The sequence below is a fragment of the Coenobita brevimanus genome, chromosome 76 (assembly GCF_032717465.1).
Source record: "Coenobita brevimanus isolate Jiangsu-jjx chromosome 76, ASM3271746v2, whole genome shotgun sequence".
Lineage (NCBI taxonomy): Eukaryota > Metazoa > Arthropoda > Malacostraca > Decapoda > Coenobitidae > Coenobita > Coenobita brevimanus.
This window is the reverse complement of record NC_137029.1, coordinates 24,181,904-24,202,053: the sequence shown is the minus strand read 5'-3', so window position 1 is coordinate 24,202,053 and position 20,150 is coordinate 24,181,904. Positions and strand designations below refer to the sequence as shown.

The window sequence follows — 20,150 nt, the reverse complement described above, 5'->3', positions numbered from 1 at the left end:
TGTTAAGGTGTCTTGCCGAGTTTTTATGCCCTGTTCCTTTGTGTGTGTTCTATTTCCGGTCTAGAAAGAGGACCCCGCTCAGTGGCTGGTGTCTTTAGAACGAGAAGTCGGTCTAAAAACATCCAGCATAACAGGGATGTTAATAAACTCAGCCTGGGAGAGTGAGCAGTTTACTAACACACAATCACTATATCAAACACATTCATCATTAGTTCACAGGGGAAAATTACGGAGTAACTGTGCTGAACAAGATGACTACGAGCGGGGGGGATAAGTAGCCTATTCTCGGGAGTCAGTGAGTGTTGATTATAGGTGCGTTAATTAGTTATAGCACGTGGTGTGACTGTGAGTGTTCCTCGCCCAGTAGGTGACGGCAGGAGGGAGACCTTACTTCGTTGGGGTCAGGGAGTGGAAAGGAGGAGAGCGAGGAGTCGCCTCCAATGCTGCCGCCCATTAGGCAGCAAGGTCGCCGTTGATTGGACCCGGCACCCAAGGCCTCTCATAGCCTCGCTTGGTGGTTTCCTCTCGCCGTCTGATTGGGTCCGGCATCTTTGGCCATCACAGCGTCGCTTGATGGTTTTAGATGGGAAGCTGGACACGAGGGTCACGTACCATCATGCCGTGCGCAAGCCAGGTCGCCGTTGATTGGGCCCGGCACCTGAGGCCGCTCATAGTGTAGCTTGGTGGTTTTAGTTGGGAAGCTCGGTGCGAGGGTCACGTAGGCTGTTGTGCCGTGTGCAAACTGTAGAGGTTGTGTGGTGATCAAGTGTGGAGATTGTGTGGTGCACAATACTCGTATGTGCGCTACACCCCTATGCATTATGATCAGACTTTTACACTGCCTTTCCATGGCCTGCCAGCTCTTCACCTGACTGTCAAATAAACTGTGAGTCCAGTTTATATAACTCATTACATCGTCTCGCTAACCAGACACGTATACAAATCTGTTGATTCGCAAGATTGTTGGCTATTTCGTTAATTCCACGAGTCTATAAATATCGGATGCTCACACTTCTTGTAACTACTCGTTCTTGAACCCTTCAGGCTAGCAACTATAGCCAGCTCAGGGTCTCACGGTCAATATTGCACTTGATTAACCCCAGAGAGAGATCCTCCAACCTATCCGAGCCATCCTGGGTCAGTGACCCAGCATTAAGCAGATGAACCAAGCACCAGACCCCCTCCCTACAGATGGGTCTTGGCCACCTGTGCGTTGCCAAAATTATACCAGCTTGCTCAATGTTTACCTAGATAGAAGAGTTGTAAAAGAAGAATTATGAGGAAGAAAAATAAGAATGAAGGAAAATACTAGAAAGATAGTATACAGGCAGTCTGTATTGCTATGGATTGAGAAGTTGTAGGAGTGTCTGGTCCTCGGTGCTTTCGTTGACTCACTGTTTGGGGGGCTAGTTGATTCAGATCGTTTCCTCCATCTTGTTGCCGTGCTTGTGAAGTACCCTGGCCAGTACCCAACTGGTCTGGAGCCACGGAAAGAAGTTCAGTAGGAAAGAAAGGGGAAATAAAATATTTGGAGTTAGAGAGTAAGAAGTTTTTGTCCGCAGTCCGTGCGTGTCAGCCGCTATGTTCAGTGAGGCAGCAGATGGAACAGACTTAATGGGGACGACTATAAATTATCCATCTTGCTCCTAATTTTTATACCCCCCATTCCTCAAAAGTTGCGCAGCTACGCTTTGGGGTCGGGATGGTTTCGAGTATGTTGTGTTTATCTGATAGCTTGATTTTTAACGTAAGTATTTATTTTAGCATACTTTAATTTAATTTGGTTGCCTTTCCATAGCCTGAGAGAACACGGTCGCTTAGAACAGTGTACTGTATGTTGTTAATATACACGAAACAAACTGTGACACACTAAGTCGTCCAATCCTCTTATATCCATCAGAGTAGCACTTCCTAATACTATTCCAGAAGGGGCTTACATTACAGTACCTTTAGATTCCACTTCGCATTGGTTGTCTGTCAGAGAATGCACCCTATACTGATATTCTTATGAGTTCTATATGCCAAGAAGTTGGTTACCCACTCTGTTTAATTCGATTGTAACTCCTACAGCCGCCAACTCCGTCACCAACCTCCAGTGGAGATACAGTACATGATCAAAACCTTCTCGCAGTCCAGATAATTCTCTTCGACATAAGGTGAGCAAGTTAGTTAGGCAACTCCTATTATTCCTGTAGTCGTCCTGGACATCACTAAGAGTGCTATTACTCGTGGCGTGGTCGATCATCAAATACTTTCTAATTAAACCCTCGAGCACCTCAATAACAATGCTGCTCAAAAACACATACTGTACATCAGAGGGTCACTTTTGCAGCTTTTCTAATTAACTGGGGTGATGACGGTCTTCCTCCACTGACCGGGTCACACGGAGATTCAGCACATCACCTCTTCCTACCTTTTTTTTACTTCTATAATGGCTGATATTCCTTTATTATTATTTGTGTAAGCTACACTATGCAGATATTTAAATAACAAATAAGGTAAAAGTTCGGTTTCTTCTTGTGCATTCAGAGAAAACATAGAAACTGCCTAACCAATCCTGTGATATGCATGCCGATTTGAAAGAATAACGAAATAATATTATCAAATCATTAAAGATGTCCGTGACCGCTTAGGCTTGATGGGATATCTGTCAACAGTGAAGAAATATACTTGTTGAGAAGGGATGATTTCCGAGGATACACTCTGTGAGTCGTAGTAGTAGAGGTGGTAGTAGTAGCAGTAGTAGTAGTAGTAGTAGTAGTAGTACTGTAGTAGTAGTAGTAGCAGAAGTAATAGCAGTAGAAGTTGGCGGATGGAAGCCCCTTCTGCAACATGTACTAAGATATCAAGCAATATCTGCCCTCCTCCCCCCATTTTGTATCCTTTATTAGTTTTGAGAGGCTGACCCCCCTAAAAATAATGATGGAAAATTTTATAGTGTAAGACATTATTGAGGCACCAGCCGAACTAACCTGAAAAATTTCATTGAAATCCATGCACACACTTTACCCCATTTCTGATCATGTTTATTTTGGCAGGAGGCTGACCACCCCAAGAATCATCAGAAGGGGGGGGGGTCACACTCCCCAAATATCGCATTACGGATGAAACTTCATATCTGTTATGCCGGATGTTTTTAGACCGACTTCTCGTTCTAAAGACACCAACGACTGAGCGGGGTCCCCTTTCTAGGCCGGAAATAGAACACATATAAAGGAACGGGGCATAAAAACTCGGCAGGACACCTTAACACATCTATTGCCTTAGTTCAACTTCATTACAACATACATAAAATGGTACACTCAATGTGGATGGGGCATAGTGACAGGTTAATTAATATTGGTACAATATATCACCTGGGCACTGTGCTTACACCTGAGTTATTGCACAAGAGAATATCACATAGATGTGGTGACACTGTTCATACACTCGGTCTCTTTGGACTCTACGTGGTATATTGGTCTCTTGGCCACACACTAGTATATTACTCTGGTTCTAGGGCGCTTAGACATTCACACAGCACTCTGGATAAACTGGGGTAGAGACACTTTATGGGTGGTGTTTCTGTTTCACTGTTTCTATACCACATACAGTCACTGTCACTGTTAAGTCATTAGCACGACACTGGGGCCTGGAGGCGTCGTCACTGGGCTGCTGTGGCCTGGGCTTAACTGAGGTGGTGCCCGGGGGTTAGAGGGAGCCCTACTGGGGAGCCCTCCTGCAGAAGGCACGGAACAGCTCTCGGGGGCATCATGGCCCGGGCGCATGTCTGTTCTGGGGTGCAGGGAGGCCCTCTCCTGCTCGGGCCTCGACCTGGTGAGGGGCCGTCAGGACTGGGGCCAAACAGTGCCTGCCGCTTCTTGCTCCTGGCAGAGGGCTGACGGTGAGTGGAGCCAGAGTGGTCCCGCCCTGGGGTCCGGGGGCTGGCCCTGGGAGGATTGGGACTGCGATTGCCTCTAGGTGGGGGCGCCATCAGGGGTTGGCTGCAGCACCTCGCCCGTGGGGCATCTGTCAGGATCCAGCTTCGTCCAGGGGCAGACTGGAGGGCATGAACCCCGCCTTCAGTGACAGGACCTCGCCACCACTCCTGGAATGGCAGCACCTCCGGGAACCACACCTGGAGGGAAAGACAGAAGGGCGTCCTGTGCAGCCTAGGGTTGGTGAGTGGGCCGCGCAAGGGACCTTCTCCGGGAGAACCCATGGGACTGTGGATGAAGAGCATACAGTGGCCAACCCTTCCCCGATGCATACAGTGGCCGTCGTCACAGTTCCACAGCCCCTTGGGGTAGCAGCAGAAGGACATACAGTGGCCATTCCCTCCCCAGCATGTACAGTGGCCGCCACCGCGGGGCTGCTCCCGATGGAGGAAGAGGGAGATGAGAGACGCACAGTGGCCGTTCCCTCCACAGCACGTACAGTGGCCATCGCCGCGGGTCTGCCTGCCCAATGGGAAGTAGCTGAGGGACGTACAGCGGTTGCTACCATGGGGCTACTCCCGTAGGAGGCAGAGGAGGTGGATGAGAGACGTACAGTGGCCGTCGTCGCGGTTCCACTCCTCCTGCCTCTCGGTGTGCGTACAGTGGCCTTCACACTGAGGTGGGCTCCAGATGTGGCTGCAGCAGAAGGACGTACAGTGGCCGTTCCTTCCCTGACGCATACAGTGGCCGTCATCACGGGGCTGCAGGGGAAGGCAGCTGAGGGACGTACAGTGGCCGTTCCTTCCCCGGTACGTACAGTGGCTGTTACCGCGGTGCTGCCTGGGACTGTATCTGGGGCAGTCCCACCCCGATCCTGACGAGGGCTGGTCTGGCCGAGAAGTAGTTTCACATTCTTGCGACGTCGTGGTTGGGCAGGTTGAGGGGAAGAGGGACACAAGGTCGGGGCGCACCTGAGCCCGTCTCGCTCTGGGCCAATGTCGCATTCACCTGGTCCTCCGTTGTGTCCTCCTTGGGTGGGGGTAGGGCTGTGGCTCTGTAGCGGGGTGGGGGTCCGGCGGCGGGAGCGGGCATTTTAATATCAAAACCACATCTGCCCTCCTTTTGCAATTCTGATTTTTAAATTTGGTGAGGGGGCTGACCCGCTAAAAACCATGGTTGATTTGGGAGTAACCAGATGAAGCTGCCAGAGACGTTCCTTTCAAATCCATCAAACAACGTAGGAGGAGTTCACACACACACACACACACACACACACACACACACACACACACACACAGGCTGAATCTCGCGCAACAGTACAGGGAGGGTTGTCGAAAATACCATCCTGCAAAGCAGGATTCATAACATGCAAGAGAATACTGCGGTGCAGTATGCAAATTTGTCGCGAAGAAAGTAGTGCTAGATAGCCGTTCACAAATTGCCTTTGATTTAAGTCCACAGCATAGTTTACGTAAACATTTTACACTGGTTGCTTTTATTCCACAGCTATTTGATACTCTTTTACTCTTAGCAGCTAATGCTTCCGTGTACTTTGAATTCAACGCCTTGAAGAATATTGCCTATTGGCGAATCGGTTACAAGAACAAACATCCGATCTTTTATGTTTATTATCTTTTACTTTTACCTACATAATTACAGAAAACATCATGACAATATACAAACAAATTGGTATAACTAATATTGCATTAAACTTAACAACAGAAAAGAGAAAAATAGTAAAGCATCAAAAAATAAAGTAAGATCTTCAGATACATAAATAATAAGTTAAGGAATTTTGGAAATAAACGATCATTAACGCTCTCAGTACGATGACGTCTTTTTAACTCTCCTAAGGTAACCTGGGGTCAGTCAGACCCCAGGTTATTTTTCTTGGTGTTTTTCATATATTACTATAAGGTCTAAGGATCTGGTTTTTCCTCTACCATCCTAACTAGTAGAGCAGTTTAGGGAAGTGATGGAGTCATCCCGGGATTTAACTCTATTTTCGTGCTAAAAGGGCTTTGGGGTCACAGAGACCCCAGGTTACCTAAGTTGTGCATTTTTTTGTCATATTAATCTGTTGTGCCTAAAGTTATTTATAATGATAAGTGTTTCCCATTTTTTATGTACTTTGGCCATTGGTGTACAGTAAGCAATGATAGAAAAGTGGTGGAACATTTCAGTTTTGGTATGGCAGCCATTAATTTCAGTGGGCATAAAATTTTTTGATGTTTTTCTGTAAAATTTTCATTACAATAATTCTTCATTTATAAATTCATAAATTTTGCACCAAACTGAAGAGAAAGGGCTACAGAACTCGTGTACAAGTGTTTGTTCCAATACAGATATTGTAAGTATATCTGGTGAATTTTTAAGTAGGCCTACTGGGGTCAGCCAGACCCCAGGTTACTTGGGGTAATTGTTTCAGGTTACATTAGGAGGGTTAATACCATTCCTACTCATTCCAGACAAGATTATTCAGCTTACGAGGGACCTTCCAAACTGAAGGGATTAGATATAGCTAGCCTTTATTAACCTCTCCACGAGCGGTCTTTCCTATGCTTAATAAAATCATTTGGCAGTAGCAACTAGCAAGGCGTCATCGTGCAAATAGGATTAACCCCTTAAATCAGGTAACTTATTCTGCTGGATAACACTTGACACAGTCAGACGACTAATTCATCTTTGAGTAGACCTTTTACAGCAAAGGGATCAGCGAAAAGCTATATCTAACCCACACTAACTCGTAAAGTCCCTCCTAAACTGGAAATCGTCTGGGGCAAGAAATAATGAATGCGTCATCAGGCAGTTTCTGACTGAAGAAATTAAATTTAAAGAAATATATATACTAGCACATAGTAGAAGCCCTTTACATACAGGGTCTCTGGTATACAGCTTCTAGAGATCAACTACGATTCACAAAGTTGCGATCCATTCCCTGTTGTAGTTGTTTTGCCAAGAAGGACAAGAAAAAGAGAGCTCAGAACCCTCTCTTGCCTCCAATATATCTTGGAAAACAAATTTTACTTAGGGAACTGATGATGGATTTGCTAGTGAATCTAGACCCAGGGCTGAAGTTCACAAAATAACTTACGATAGTTTTTCTCTCGTAACTAAGAGTGAATTTTGCAAGAATAACAAGATACACTGGGAGGCTCTGCACCTTCCTTTTCCTCATCTGCGAAAACAGATTTTAGTGAAGACAGGGAATTAGTCGCAAGTTTATTTAGTACTTCGAGATATGATAAATATAACGGGGCCATATACAAAAGGCAGGTCCAGAAACATACGATCAATTTCCCTGATGTAACTATGACAAGGAAAAGTGAGTGCAGAATTTTTCTTGTCTCTTGTTCTCCCTACATAATAAGTCTTAGTTACGATAGGAAAATTGTCTAAATATATTTTGTGAACCTCAGATTTATCCAGAATACCATAATTATCCAGCTAAAAATCTGATGAGGCCTTGTTCCAGTGTGTGTCGTGTGTGCGACCTGGAATGTTCCAGATGTTCAGGTGACACTTATCATATTTTGGGCTGTAGCAAAAATGACAGGTCTTCCTCTGTTCTTTAGCACGTCAAGGGCACTTTTTTACAGGCATACTTTACTGTTGTCTGGATAATCAAATAGTACAGACCGAGAAGTTGAATAGTAGAGAAGGGGAAAAAGACCTGTACCGATTAGCCAGGCAGAGAGACAGAGCTGGGCGGGATGTGCAGCATGTTAGAATGATAAAGGATGCAGATGGCAATGTACTGACAAGTGAGGAGAGTGTACTAAGAAGGTGGAAGGAGTATTTCGAAGAGTTGGTGAATATAGAAAATATGAGAGAGGGAAGGTTCGATGAGTTGGAGGTAGTGAGTCAGGAAGTGCAGCAGAGAGGAAGTGAGGAATGCCATGAAGAGGATGAAGGATGGCAAGGCAGTTGGCCCAGATGGTATACCAGTGGAAGCATGGAGGAGCTTAGGAAAGATGGCTGTGACGTGGTTTACCAGATTGTTTAACAAAATCCTGGAGGGTGAGAGGATGCCGGAGGAGTAGAGAAAAAGTATTCTAGTTCCGATCTTCAAGAACAAGGGTGATGTGCAGTGCTGCAGCAACTACAGAGGTATAAAGCTGATCAGCCATGCAATGAAGATATGGGAAAGAGTGGTAGAAGCTAGGCTGAGAAGAGAAGTGGGGATCTGCGAGGAGCAATGTGGTTTCATGCCAGGGAAAAGTACTATAGACGCCATATTTGCTTTGAGAATGGTGATGGAGAAGTACAGAGAAGGCCAGAAGGAGTTGCATTGTGTGTCTATAGACCTGGGGAAGGCTTATGATAGGGTACCGAGAGATGAGCTGTGGTACTGTATGAGAAAGTTAGAAGTGGCAGAGAAGTACGTGAGGGTGGTGATGGACATGTATGACGATAGTGTAACAGCAGTGAGATGTGCAATAGGAATGACTGAGGGTTTCAAGGTGGACGTGGGATTGCATCAAGGATCGACTTTGAGCCCCTTCTTGTTTGCAGTGGTGATGGACAGATTGACAGATGAGATTAGACAGGAGCCTCCGTGGACAATGACGTTTGCGGACGACATTGTGATATGTAGTGAGAGCCGGGAGAAAGCTGAGGCAAAGCTTGAGAGATGGAGATATGCACTGGAGAGAAGGGGAATGGAAGTAAGCAGAAGCAAGACTCAGTACATGTGTGTAAATGAGAGAGATGACAAGGGAACCGTGAGGCTGTAAGGTGTAGAGGTGGCAGAGGTAGATGAATTCAAATACTTGGAGTCAACTGTACAAAGTAACGGAGAGTGTGGTAGAGAGGTAAAAAAGAGAGTGCAGGTGGGATGGAGTGGGTGGAGAAAGGTGACAGGAGTGATCTGTGACAGAAGGGTCTCTGCAGAAATGAAATGGAAAGTTTATAAGACTGTAGTGAGGCCAGCCATGTTGTACGGAATGAAGACAGTACCACTGACAAAAAGACAGGAGGCACAGCTGGGGGTAGCAGAATTGAAGATGTTGCGTTTTTCACTAGGAGTGACGAGGTTGGACAAAATTAGAAATGAACGTATTAGAGGGACAGCGCACGTAAGTCAGATTGGGTACAAAGCTAGAGAGATAGTTTGGACATGTACGGAGGAGGGATGAGGAGTAAGTCGGGAGGAGGATGCTGGAAATGGAGTTACCAGGCAGGAGAAAGAGAGGAAGGCCAAAAAGAAGGTTTATGGATGTAGTGAAGGAGGACATGTGGGTGGTAAGTGTAAGAGAAGAAGATGCAGAAGACAGAATAAGATGGAGACGGGTGATCCGCTGTGGCGACCCCTAAGGGGTGAGCCGAAAGGAGATGAAGAAGAAGACAGACAACGTGATCTGGTCAGTCTCATGAGAAGCTGTCGTATAATTATGAATATCCTCTTCCAGAACAATATAATTATGTCCCTTTAGACAGTGCAGTCGGTATAGTCTATGTGGCCTTCAGTTTGCAGACGTATCCCCCCGTGCCAGTAGCGAAGATACAACCATCCTCGGAGAAGGCGAGGGCGTTGGCACAGCCGGGCAGCTCACACGAGGCCAACTCCTTCGTGGCAGACAGGTCCCACAGCCTCACCAGGTTGTCATATCCAGTGGACGCAACCCGCTGCCCATGCCCAGCAGCCGCCGTTATGATCATCTCGTGGCCCTTCATCACCACAACAGAGATCATATTTATAAAGGATCCTAATCAATTTATGACACTCGTCTCCATAACAGTTAACTATTATATTTTTTCTTATTAGGGACTTTCATAATCACACAAATTAGATTGTGATGCCTCTGACAGCTATATGAGTGAAGACAAATATATATAAAAGCAATTTTATACACAGCAACTTCGGCTTGGGAGAGTTTATGATCCCAGGGAAGGCATGCAACACACACCAAGGAGGAAGAGGAGAGTGACAAGTCGGTGAAAGGCAGAGAATCTTGACTAGACAACTACGGTAGAGAGAAACCTACTTTAACATACACACCAAACAAGACATGCACGAGTGACTGACGCCAAATGGAGAGGTAAGACTTGTATCCTGTATTTATGTATCGCAGGTAAAAACTTTTACACCGTTACATGATCATTTAACTTTTACGCTTAAAATGTGCAAAGAAACACGCAACCTGGATACCTACAAAAACTGAAATGTAGGCAAAAAACCCAATTCGGTTCAAGTACAGTCTTCTTTCTCATAATACAAACTCAGCACACCAGTCCGGCTCATCCAGCTGAAGCCCCAATCCAATGCAGCTAAACTTAACCCAGTTCAACCCAACTTGCATCTTACTAAGTGGCATAGCTATAGAAGGCTTCGTAGCTTATCTTCCGTAGCGATTAATTTAAATACGTTAACATTCTCTTTATGTCATTATATCGTTTTAATATCGGCATAGTTTGCTTCAATAGCACCAAGGCTATACTGAGGTGTGATGTGCAGGAATAATCGCTAATGTGAAGGTGTTATGAAATTTCCAAAGCCACATGGAAATGAAGAGGTGGAGTAAAGAGGTGAGACAGGCAGAAAGCATGTAGTAGGTGGATGAGAAACAGGGGTGTGGGGGAAGTTGAGAGACGGTAGAGAGAGTTCTATGTAGTGAGGAAGGGCCAGGTGAAAAGATTAGTAAGAGAGAATAAGAAGAGAGTGGATGAGGAATTTGGAAGGAATTTGAGTGTAAAGTGGAGGGAATGTAAGAAAATGTTCCGGAAGGAGATAAGGAGAGTTTGGCATGGTTTTAAAGAAGTTATTCGGGAATGAAAGATAAAAATGGTAGATTGGTAGTGAAGAAGGGAGAAAAAGTGAGCATATGGAGAGAACACTTTAAGGAATTGTTGAAGATTTAGAATGAAAGTAAGGCGAATATAAGTGACTGGGAAATGGCTGGGAGAAGAAGCGATGTGAAAAGAGGAAGAAACCAGTAAGATGGAAGTTGTGGAAGCAATGAAGAAAGTCAAAATGGGGAAAGCCCCAGGAATTGATGGAGTGTGTGGTGAAATGCTGAAGCATGGGGGAGAGATAGTAGTAGAATGGATGTGGAAGATGTACAGTTTGGCCTGGGAGGAAGGTAGAGTCCCGGAGGATTGGAAGTCATGTATAATCATTCCCCTGTACAAAGGAAAGGGGGAAAAAGAAGTGAGTGGTAATCATAGGGGCATTTGTCTTCTTAGTGTAAGAAGAAAATTATATGGTAGGATACCTGTTAACAGAGTTAGGGAAATAACAGAGGAATTAGTTGGAGAAGAACAGGGAGGTTTTAGGAAAGGAAGAGGTTGTGTAGATCAGATATTCTTTCTTAGGTCTTTAGTGCAAAGGTTTCTAGAGAAGGGAAAGAATTTATATGCGGCCTTCATGGATTTGGAGAAAGCATATAACAGAGTGGATAGACAAGGAATGTTGAAACTATTGAGAATATATGGAGTAGATGGGAAGTTAATGAATGCTGTGAAGAGTATGTATGAGGGTGCTAAGGCTGCAGTGCGTGTGGATAGTGAACTGAGTGAATTTTTCTATTTGATGGTTGGATTGAAACAGGGATCTGTCATGTCTCCATGGTTGTTCAATCTGTGTATGGATGGAGTTATAAAAGAGATACAAGGTAGGGCGGTGGATTTAGGAGCGGCCCTGATGAGCGAGGGTAGTGTCTGGAAACTCCCTGTACTGTTGTTTGCGGATGATACAGTGTTGTTAAGTGATGACGAAGGGGAGATGCAAGACTTGGTAAATGAGTTTGGAAGAGTGTGTAAGAAACGGAATCTAAAGGTGAAAGTAGGGATGAGTATAGTTATGGTCGTCGAGAGAAAAGAAGTTGAAGTCACTAAATGTACAGTGAGGTTGGATGAGGGGGATGTGGAAAATGTGAGTTCGTTTAAGTATTTGGTTGTGTGATGAGCAAGGATGGAAGTTTAGAGGGTGAAGTGCTTGAAAGGGTACAACAAGGAAATAAGGTCGTTGGTTCTTTGAAAGAAATGATAAGAAACAGGGAAGTGACTATGGAAGGGAAAAAGTTGCTACATGAGAGTATTGTGATACCAAGTCTGACGTATGGGAGTGAAGATTAGACCTTGTTGGAGGGACACAAGTCAAGAAGCGAGAGCAAATGAGGAAATGAAGGAGCGTTATGGTGTGGATGTGGATTGAAAGCATTAAGAGAAACACACTGAGGTGGTTTGGACATGTGGATAGGATGGAGAGTGAGATACTGACGAGAAGAGCGTATGTGAACGAGGTGGAGGGGGGGGGGAGACAGGGGTAGGCCAAGGATGAGATGGAGGGATGGAGTGGAGAGGTATATGAGTGAGAGGGGTGTGAGCTGGGAGCAGGGCAATGAAATGGAGGGGGACAGGGCGACATGGAGGCGATTTGTTTGTGGCCACCCCTTGCGGGATTGGGGCGTCTGAAAATAGATAGATGGAGAGACAGATAGATAGACAGACAGACAATACACGCCCTTCACACTACGACCCCATCAGCTTAGAAGGCTTGCAAGAACCACATTCATACTAGTTTTAAATCAGCGTAAGGGAAGTAACGATTCACCTGTATGTTATTTTTGACGACTGTATCGGTGTTAAAGACGCATGGAAGGCACGGAAGAAAATACTCAGGTGAAACAATCAAAATAAATCGCTAAGGAAAAGGTCATAGGAAGCCTCCAAAGACCACAAGAATACGACCCCAACTCAACTCCACTCTCCACGCTCCCTCCACTCCCCCCGCCCCTCCACACCCTCCACTCCCCTCACTCCCTCCACTATCCCCGCCAATCCACACCCTCCACTCCCCTCACCCCCTCCACTCCCCTCACTCCCTCCGCTCTCCTCATTCCCTCCACTCCCCTCACTCCCTCCGCTCTCCTCATTCCCTCCACTCCCCTCACTCCCTCCGCTCTCCTCATTCCCTCCACTCCCCTCACTCCCTCCGCTCTCCTCATTCCCTCCACTCCCCTCATTCCCTCCATTCCCTTCATATACTTCCATTCCCCTCATATACCTCCTATCCCCTCACTTCCTCCACTCCCCTCACTTCCTCCACTCCCCTCACTTCCTTCACTTCCTCTACTCCCCTCATTCCCTTCATTCCCTTCACTCCTCCCACCCCTTCACTTCCTCCGCCCTCCAATTCCTCGAGTCCCCAGCCCCTCCACTCCCTCCATTTCCAACGACCTTCCACGATCTCCTTTCATCTCATTCCACTCCCCCCGCACTTCACTCCCTCTAGTCCTTCCGTCCCTCCACTCCTCCCGCCCCGCCCCTCCACTCCCTCGCCCCCTCCACTCGCCCCACCCCTTCACTCCCTACATTTCCCCCGCTCCTCTACTCGTCCCACCCCTACAGTCCTTACACTCCCCACCCCCCACCCCTCTACTTGCCTCGCCCCTTCACTCTCTATACTTCCCCCCGTCCCTTCACTTGCCCCACCCCTTCACTCCCTGCAGTCTCCTTGCCCCACTACTCCTTCCTTCCCCACACTCCCTTCTCCCTCCTCACCTTCAGCTCCCCTCTCACTTTGAAGGGGGTGATGTTCTCTCTGACGATGAGGTTCATGCCGGCCATGTTAGGACACACCAAGTTGTCCCCGGCAATCACGAGAGGAGCCCGACCCTCCACGTGCGCCATCACTGCCATCATGTTGGACTTCCCTGCACCACACCAAACCATTAGGATAGTTGCACACACTATCTAACCTAATCTAACCTAGCTTAACTTAATAATCTAGCCTAACTTAACCACACCATGCTAATTGGAAAGAAACAAACACGCTAACCTAACCTAACCAAACTTATTTAGCCTAACCTAACCACACCAAGATATCAGGAAAGGAACACACCATCGAACTTACCTCTAACTTAACCTATTCTAACCTCGGCTAACCTAAACACCGGAACTCATCAGGAAAGAGAGAAACACACACTAGGTAACTTAGTCCAACTTTAAATAATTACCTAACTTAGATTAACCTAACCACACCACCGATCAGGAAAGAAATACACATCATCTACCTGTACTTTAATCTAACCTAACTTAACTAAACTGTCATTAGTTCATCGTTGGATATGTCATGTAACTATACTCTTGTGTGTTATTTACCTTGTCAGTGCCGATATAAATGACAAACAACATACAAAGGAGGATTTAGGGGTAATATGCAAAATACCTCAAGGAAGAGAAGTTAGAAAGCATCCTAAATCCACAAGAACACGGTTCATTATTTACACATAACATATACAGTACATACACGTAACGCATTGCTTGCCTGTCAGATGGGGATTGGAAAAAAATGTACAGTCACACTCCAGTTCCGTGTTTACGAGGAGACTTCAAGCTTCAAACAGTGTGCTATATTTGTTTAGTTCGACCAGATAAATTTACCTATAGGACACCTACCTACGAATACTGAACAGATTTTTTTTTTTCCACTCATTCAGTGTAGGGACTTTTTTTTTATTCTTGCTATCTCAAGACAATTTTTTTTTTTTTTTTTTTTTTTTTTTTTTTTTTTTTGAGAGAGACTCTTCGAGTTGGATGGATTAGATAACGTTTCAAATAGTCCCCTCGCGGCTGAATATCTTTCCAAAGCAACATGAAATGAAAATGAGGTCACCATGATCAAAGGTGAAAGATGTTGCTCGAAAACTGAAACCTGCTTTTAAGCACAGAGCTGAGGGGGGTGGGGTTTTACATTCAGCAATGGAGATGGTGACGCCTCGATTTGACACTGTAGCCGAGTTCCCCCAAACCAGCAACTCAAGTTTACATCACACACACACACACACACACACACACACACACACACACACACACACAAGTAGTCACTGCCAGCACATTTGAATAAGAGAAAATTACCTTTGAGCTGTGAGATGGTAACGCCTCGGTCCCTGACGCTGTAAAGGACATCCCCCACAACCAGCAGCCCCCACACCTCCTCCACCAGGTTGTACACGGCCTTCGAAGACCCGTCAGCACCGTACTCTTTAATCTGTGCAAGGGAGACCAGTGCAGGTGATGAGTAACAAGTATCATTGCTGTACTGTCAGAGATAAATTCTCTCATCGTATATTTACCGATATATCTTTCCTTGGTTTATTGCCGGTATTCTTATTCTTCTTTGACTTTCAGCTACGACTATCCCCAGTGTTGGAACTTGTACTGAATGATAATGAATGAATAATTAATTAATGGTTCCAGTCAACCATTCATCTATCCGTACACCAGCAGACAGCAAAGAATTCCATCACTTTACAATGCCTCTCCTAAGCCAAACAAAATCGTTCGATAGAGGGTGGAATAAAGTTGAACGATGTTTTCGTCGTGAAAGAAATAATGGTGTGATCTAGCTTCTCCCCTGTAAAGTTGGCATCTTAACCCCTTCAATACGGTGACCAACTTTAATTTTTTTTCCCTCCTTCTACCAGGTTCCACTCATATTTGGTCGGCCAGACAGTAAATTTCGCGTAGGTGACAGTTGAGATGTGATGTCACGTGCAGACCACAAGCTACTGTACGTAGGTTCAGTCCTAATTCTGGCTCACCTCAACACCACACCACATCACCTTCCAAAACCACATCACCTTACTACACCACACCATCCCTCCCCCACACCACACCAACCCACATTTCCCTCAAATCACCCCACCCCATCACATACCACACCACAACACCCCCACACCACACCAAATCATGTCATTCCACACCCTTTCCAGCATGACACCATTCCTCTGACTGGGTTTATTTCAGTAGCCTGTCTGGCCGACCTAAGCCGAGATAAACAAACTTATGATCACTCCAAGATCACAACCGTTATTTGTTGTCATTTGTTTTTGTAGAGAGACAAGGACAGTGTGCAGATGTTTCCATGCCTCTCTCTCTCTCTCTTTGTTGGAATAACACTTAGTAATGAGAGGGACATTATCGTGGGCTATTCTTTCTTTTTCTTTTTGGAGGAAGGACAAGGAAAAGCGTCAACAGAAAATTCCTTTGTCTCTTGTTCTTCCTCCAAATCAAAATGTGAATTGTGAGAGGGAACAGACTCTAAGCTTATTTTCACATCTCGGCTCTAGTGTGCATGGATCCTGGTGCAACCGTTATTTTAGGAAGCTCTACAACACCCCTTCCTTACAATTACGGTTTCATTTTAAGTAGGCCTAAAATTGCCATCTCTCCATTTTCATTCTCAGTTGCAACAACAGATTAACATTGGAAGATGGTGTATGTCACTAAAACTTGCAACGGAAAGGATGTAGAAATGTAGCACTGTCATTTCACGCCATTGGACTGTGTGAAATAGGCTGCAAAACGATGAAGATTTCAGCCAAGTTATGGTGAAAAGAGTATAGTTTATTTCTGCATAAGGCATTTTGATATTTTCGTGTATGTTAATTTATACAACATGATTATGTAAACACAGAAAAATAGAAACAATGTAATATAGTATATTTTTGCTGGAGGTAAGTGACTAGCCCCACTAACCCCTTTTGTATATAGTGTGTACTTTGTAACTGCTGGCTATATGTAATTATAATTCAGTTTCCTGAAGGGAGTGTTTGGCAAGCCCCACCACCTGATGCTGCTGTCTACTGTATATGTACTTTGTAACTACTAACTGTATGTAGTTATAATTACAAGCATATCAGTTTGCTCAAGGAGATTTTTTTTTTTTAAATGCAAGGAAGAAGGAACCAAAGGCCAGCGGCCCGCAAATTGTTCCCTCTAAGAAAAAACAAAAACAAGAAAACAGAGAGCTAAATTCAAGAACCGTACATTTCGAGATGTTTGGAAAGACCCATCACTTCCTTTTGTTGTATACGTACAGTATTTTTCAATCAATCAGGCAATACATTGTTAAAAAAGAGGTCTTCTCTATCCTTCCAAGTCCACGAGAATAAGATCCCTCACATCTCATTATTTATCTCCACCCTTCACCAATCAAGATCCACCCTTTAACACGGATCTCCACCCTTCACTACTCATCTCCACCCTACACCACTAATTTCCTCTTCAAATCTCAGGGTCATATTTTCAGTGGCTTTGGAAATTTCGCAACAGCTTTTCTTCAGCGATTTATTGCACACATTGTACCTCAGTATCCTCATGTACTGATGCAAACTGTGTCGCAGTGGACACGATATAAATGACATACGAGAGAATGTTCAGGTGCAACATGCAAAATAGTTCGCTTAAGGTGTGACGAAATTTCCTACACCACCAGAAGCAGTTGCAAAGACAGGAATCCCAACACTGCTGCTGAATCATAATGCTTCTAATTTAACCTGACAAAGATCCCTAACCCCTTCCAGCTTCAGTTGATGGCTAAGTGTTATTAGGCCAGAGGGATGATTTAACGTGTAACCAAGGAATCATTCCTACCTCATAATTAAGAATCATCAAATTTCATGCAACCACAACTTAGTATTCAAGTTGTGGGACCAATTCCTTCAGATGAAAATAAACCGAGCTAGAGAATTTCACTCACGTCACCATTCTCGTCGCCAGCAAAGAGTGACGTCCCATTGCTGGTCATCTTCCTAACGGCTTCCTCGTGGGCGCCAACAGCGGGGTTTTTGGCCTGACAGGTGTTGGCGTCCCAGGATTTGATGGTGGCGTCTGATGAACAGGTGAACAGCGTGTCGCCCATCACCAACAGGTCCGTCACAGCGTAGTCATGGGCCTGGAACTCCTGGATCAGTTTGAGGTTGTGATGGTCCCAAACCTGGAAGGAAAAGGTTTTAGGTGAATAGGAAAATATAATACTGTAATGTTAACTTTTTCGGGCTCTTATGACCCACTTCCCTAGGGAATTAGGTAAGATGAAGATACGGTTAACTCCCAATATTAAATATTTTACATTCAAAATGTCATAGCATGTATCATAGGTTAAAAAAAAAAAAAAAAAAAACGTCAAAGTCCATTTGAATATGGATTTGTGTATTAACGGCATGCTCTTCATTGTTTGCTCACTGATATAGCCTATATTCAGTATGTTTGCGTTATGTCAGGGATGTCTTCCCGTAGCATATATACTGTATATATATATATATATATATATATATATATATATATATATATATATATATATATATATATATATATATATATATATATATATATATATATATATATATATATATATATATATATATATCCTCTGTTCATAAAATATCTGTAACAGTTAGACTTGAACAGCTGTGGGTTGAAGTTTGGAGGGAAAGAACTCTAGGGAAGCTAGTTCCAGAGAGATGCAGTTCGGGGAATGAAAGAATTCTGATAGGCAAAAGTTCTGCAATATGGCTGAGTGACATTCCAGTCATGAGCACTACCAGATGCCCATGTAGCATGAGAAAAGGCATGGAGAGGTGGCACAATGAACGCAACTTCGTCTAAGCATTTGCCATAAAAATATCTGTAAAATAATGCAGAGGAGGCAACATTCCTTCTTACTTGTAGGGGAGGTAGTTTATTTGTAATGGCAAGGTTGTTAATAATTCTAACGGCTTTGTTCTGAATTTTGTCTAGTTGTTTTAATGCAACCTCTCCACATCCATTCCACAAGGGTGAGCTATATTCAAGCTGAGAGCGCACATGACTTATAAATTATAACTAATTGCTCATCAGTAAGAAGTTACGGACTCAGTACAATAATCCAGATTTCTTTGAGGCAGCTTCAGCAAGTGATCTAACATGATAGGTCCAGCTGAGGGCACTGTTAAGTGAGACGCCGAGAATTTTAACACTTTTGGAGTTGGGAATACTAGTAGCACTGAAGGTAATATACGAATCTTGCAATATCTGTCTATTAGTAAATTGTATATATTTAGTTTTACTAGCATTAAATTAGACAAGGTTGTTTTGTCCCCATTCACTGATCGTAGATAGGTCTTGATTTATGGAGATGGCTGTACTGAGTTGAGAGGTAGAGATATTAGACTTTGTAAATGGGTGTTTGAGTGTGAATGACCTATGTAGTGTTGAGTCATCTGCATATGAGCGGGTGGGATTGTGGGCGACAGATAAGAGATCATTAATATGAACCAGGAATAGGGTTGGCGCCAGAACCGATCCCTGCGGCACGCCGGCATTACTTGAGTGGAAATTGTCATATACATCATCTACTTTTATTCTTATTTTCTTGTCACTGTGATATGAGGAAATCAAAGGAACTAAAGACATTAGTCCATAGCAAGGGAGTTTGGACGGCAGGAAACGGTGCCATACTCTGTCGAATGCTTTAGAAATATCAAGGGCTACTGCATGAGTTTCTCCATGTAGGTCAATTGATTGATGGATGGTATGAGTTAGGAGATTGAATATGTAAATGGTGGCTCTTTCATGGCGAAAACCATATTGTCTATCACTAATTAAGTTGTTGGATTCAAGATGTTTAACAGTGTGCTTATTAATTAAAGTTTCAAAGACCTTACCAAGAGAAGAAGTGACAGTTATTGGTTTGTAATTAGAGGGGTCAGACGAACTTCCTTTCTTCGGAATTGGGTTGATATTGGCTTCTTTCCATGAATCTGGGAATAAAGAAGTACGTATGCACCGTCTGAATAATTTAGCTAGAACGAAGGCAAGTTCAGGGGAACACTTTTTCAAAACAGTTGGCGGAATTCCATCTGGGCCTGGAGCTTTGTTGGTAGGTAAATTGTCTAGGATGGATTTTAAATATCTTGTCAGTATTTTAAGTGGAACAATTTCGGGAGAGTCAAGTTCTAGTACTGGAACGTTCTGGCTGGCATCCTCTATGGTAGAATTTCTGGCAAACGTACTGGCAAATATATCTGCTTTCCCACGCGGGTTATTTGTAATGTTGCCATGTGAAGATTTTAGTGGGGGAATGGATGATGACTTGTTAAAGTTATTATTGAAAGAATTAAGAGTTGACCAGAATATTCTATTGTCATTAGGGTTGTTAAGCAGTTTTGGTGCTTGCTTTTGAAGAAAGTTTGATTTAGCTAGATTTATTACAGCTATTGCATGATTTCTAGCAATTTTAAATTGAGAGAGTGATTCAGATGTTTTTTTTATTTTAAGTAAGAGTTATATGGTAATGACTTTTGAGCTGTTGCTCTGGCACAGTTGCCATCAAACCATTTTGAAGAGTTCGATCTTTTAATGAACTGTTGACTTGGTATGAATAAATCCATAGCAGCTAGTATTACGTCGCAAATGTGGGACTGGGTAGAATTGGGATCACTAGAGAAGAAAGACTGCCATGGAACA

At 44.1% G+C, this 20,150-nt stretch overlaps 1 protein-coding gene across 1 annotated transcript in view; it reads right to left on the bottom strand.

Moving 5' to 3' along the window:
* Window positions 1-5,535: 5,535 nt before the first annotated feature.
* LOC145408288 (uncharacterized) overlaps window positions 5,536-20,150 on the bottom strand; it is an 18,988-nt gene continuing 4,373 nt past the window's right edge. Inside the window, exons 2-5 of the mRNA XM_080279060.1 lie at window positions 17,404-17,640; window positions 14,778-14,910; window positions 13,422-13,573; window positions 5,536-9,587 (exon numbers count right to left, since the gene is read on the bottom strand). Of these exons, the coding sequence (XP_080135186.1) occupies window positions 9,372-9,587; window positions 13,422-13,573; window positions 14,778-14,910; window positions 17,404-17,640 (738 nt within the window). The 3' untranslated portion in view covers window positions 5,536-9,371. The remainder of the gene's footprint in view (window positions 9,588-13,421; window positions 13,574-14,777; window positions 14,911-17,403; window positions 17,641-20,150) is intronic.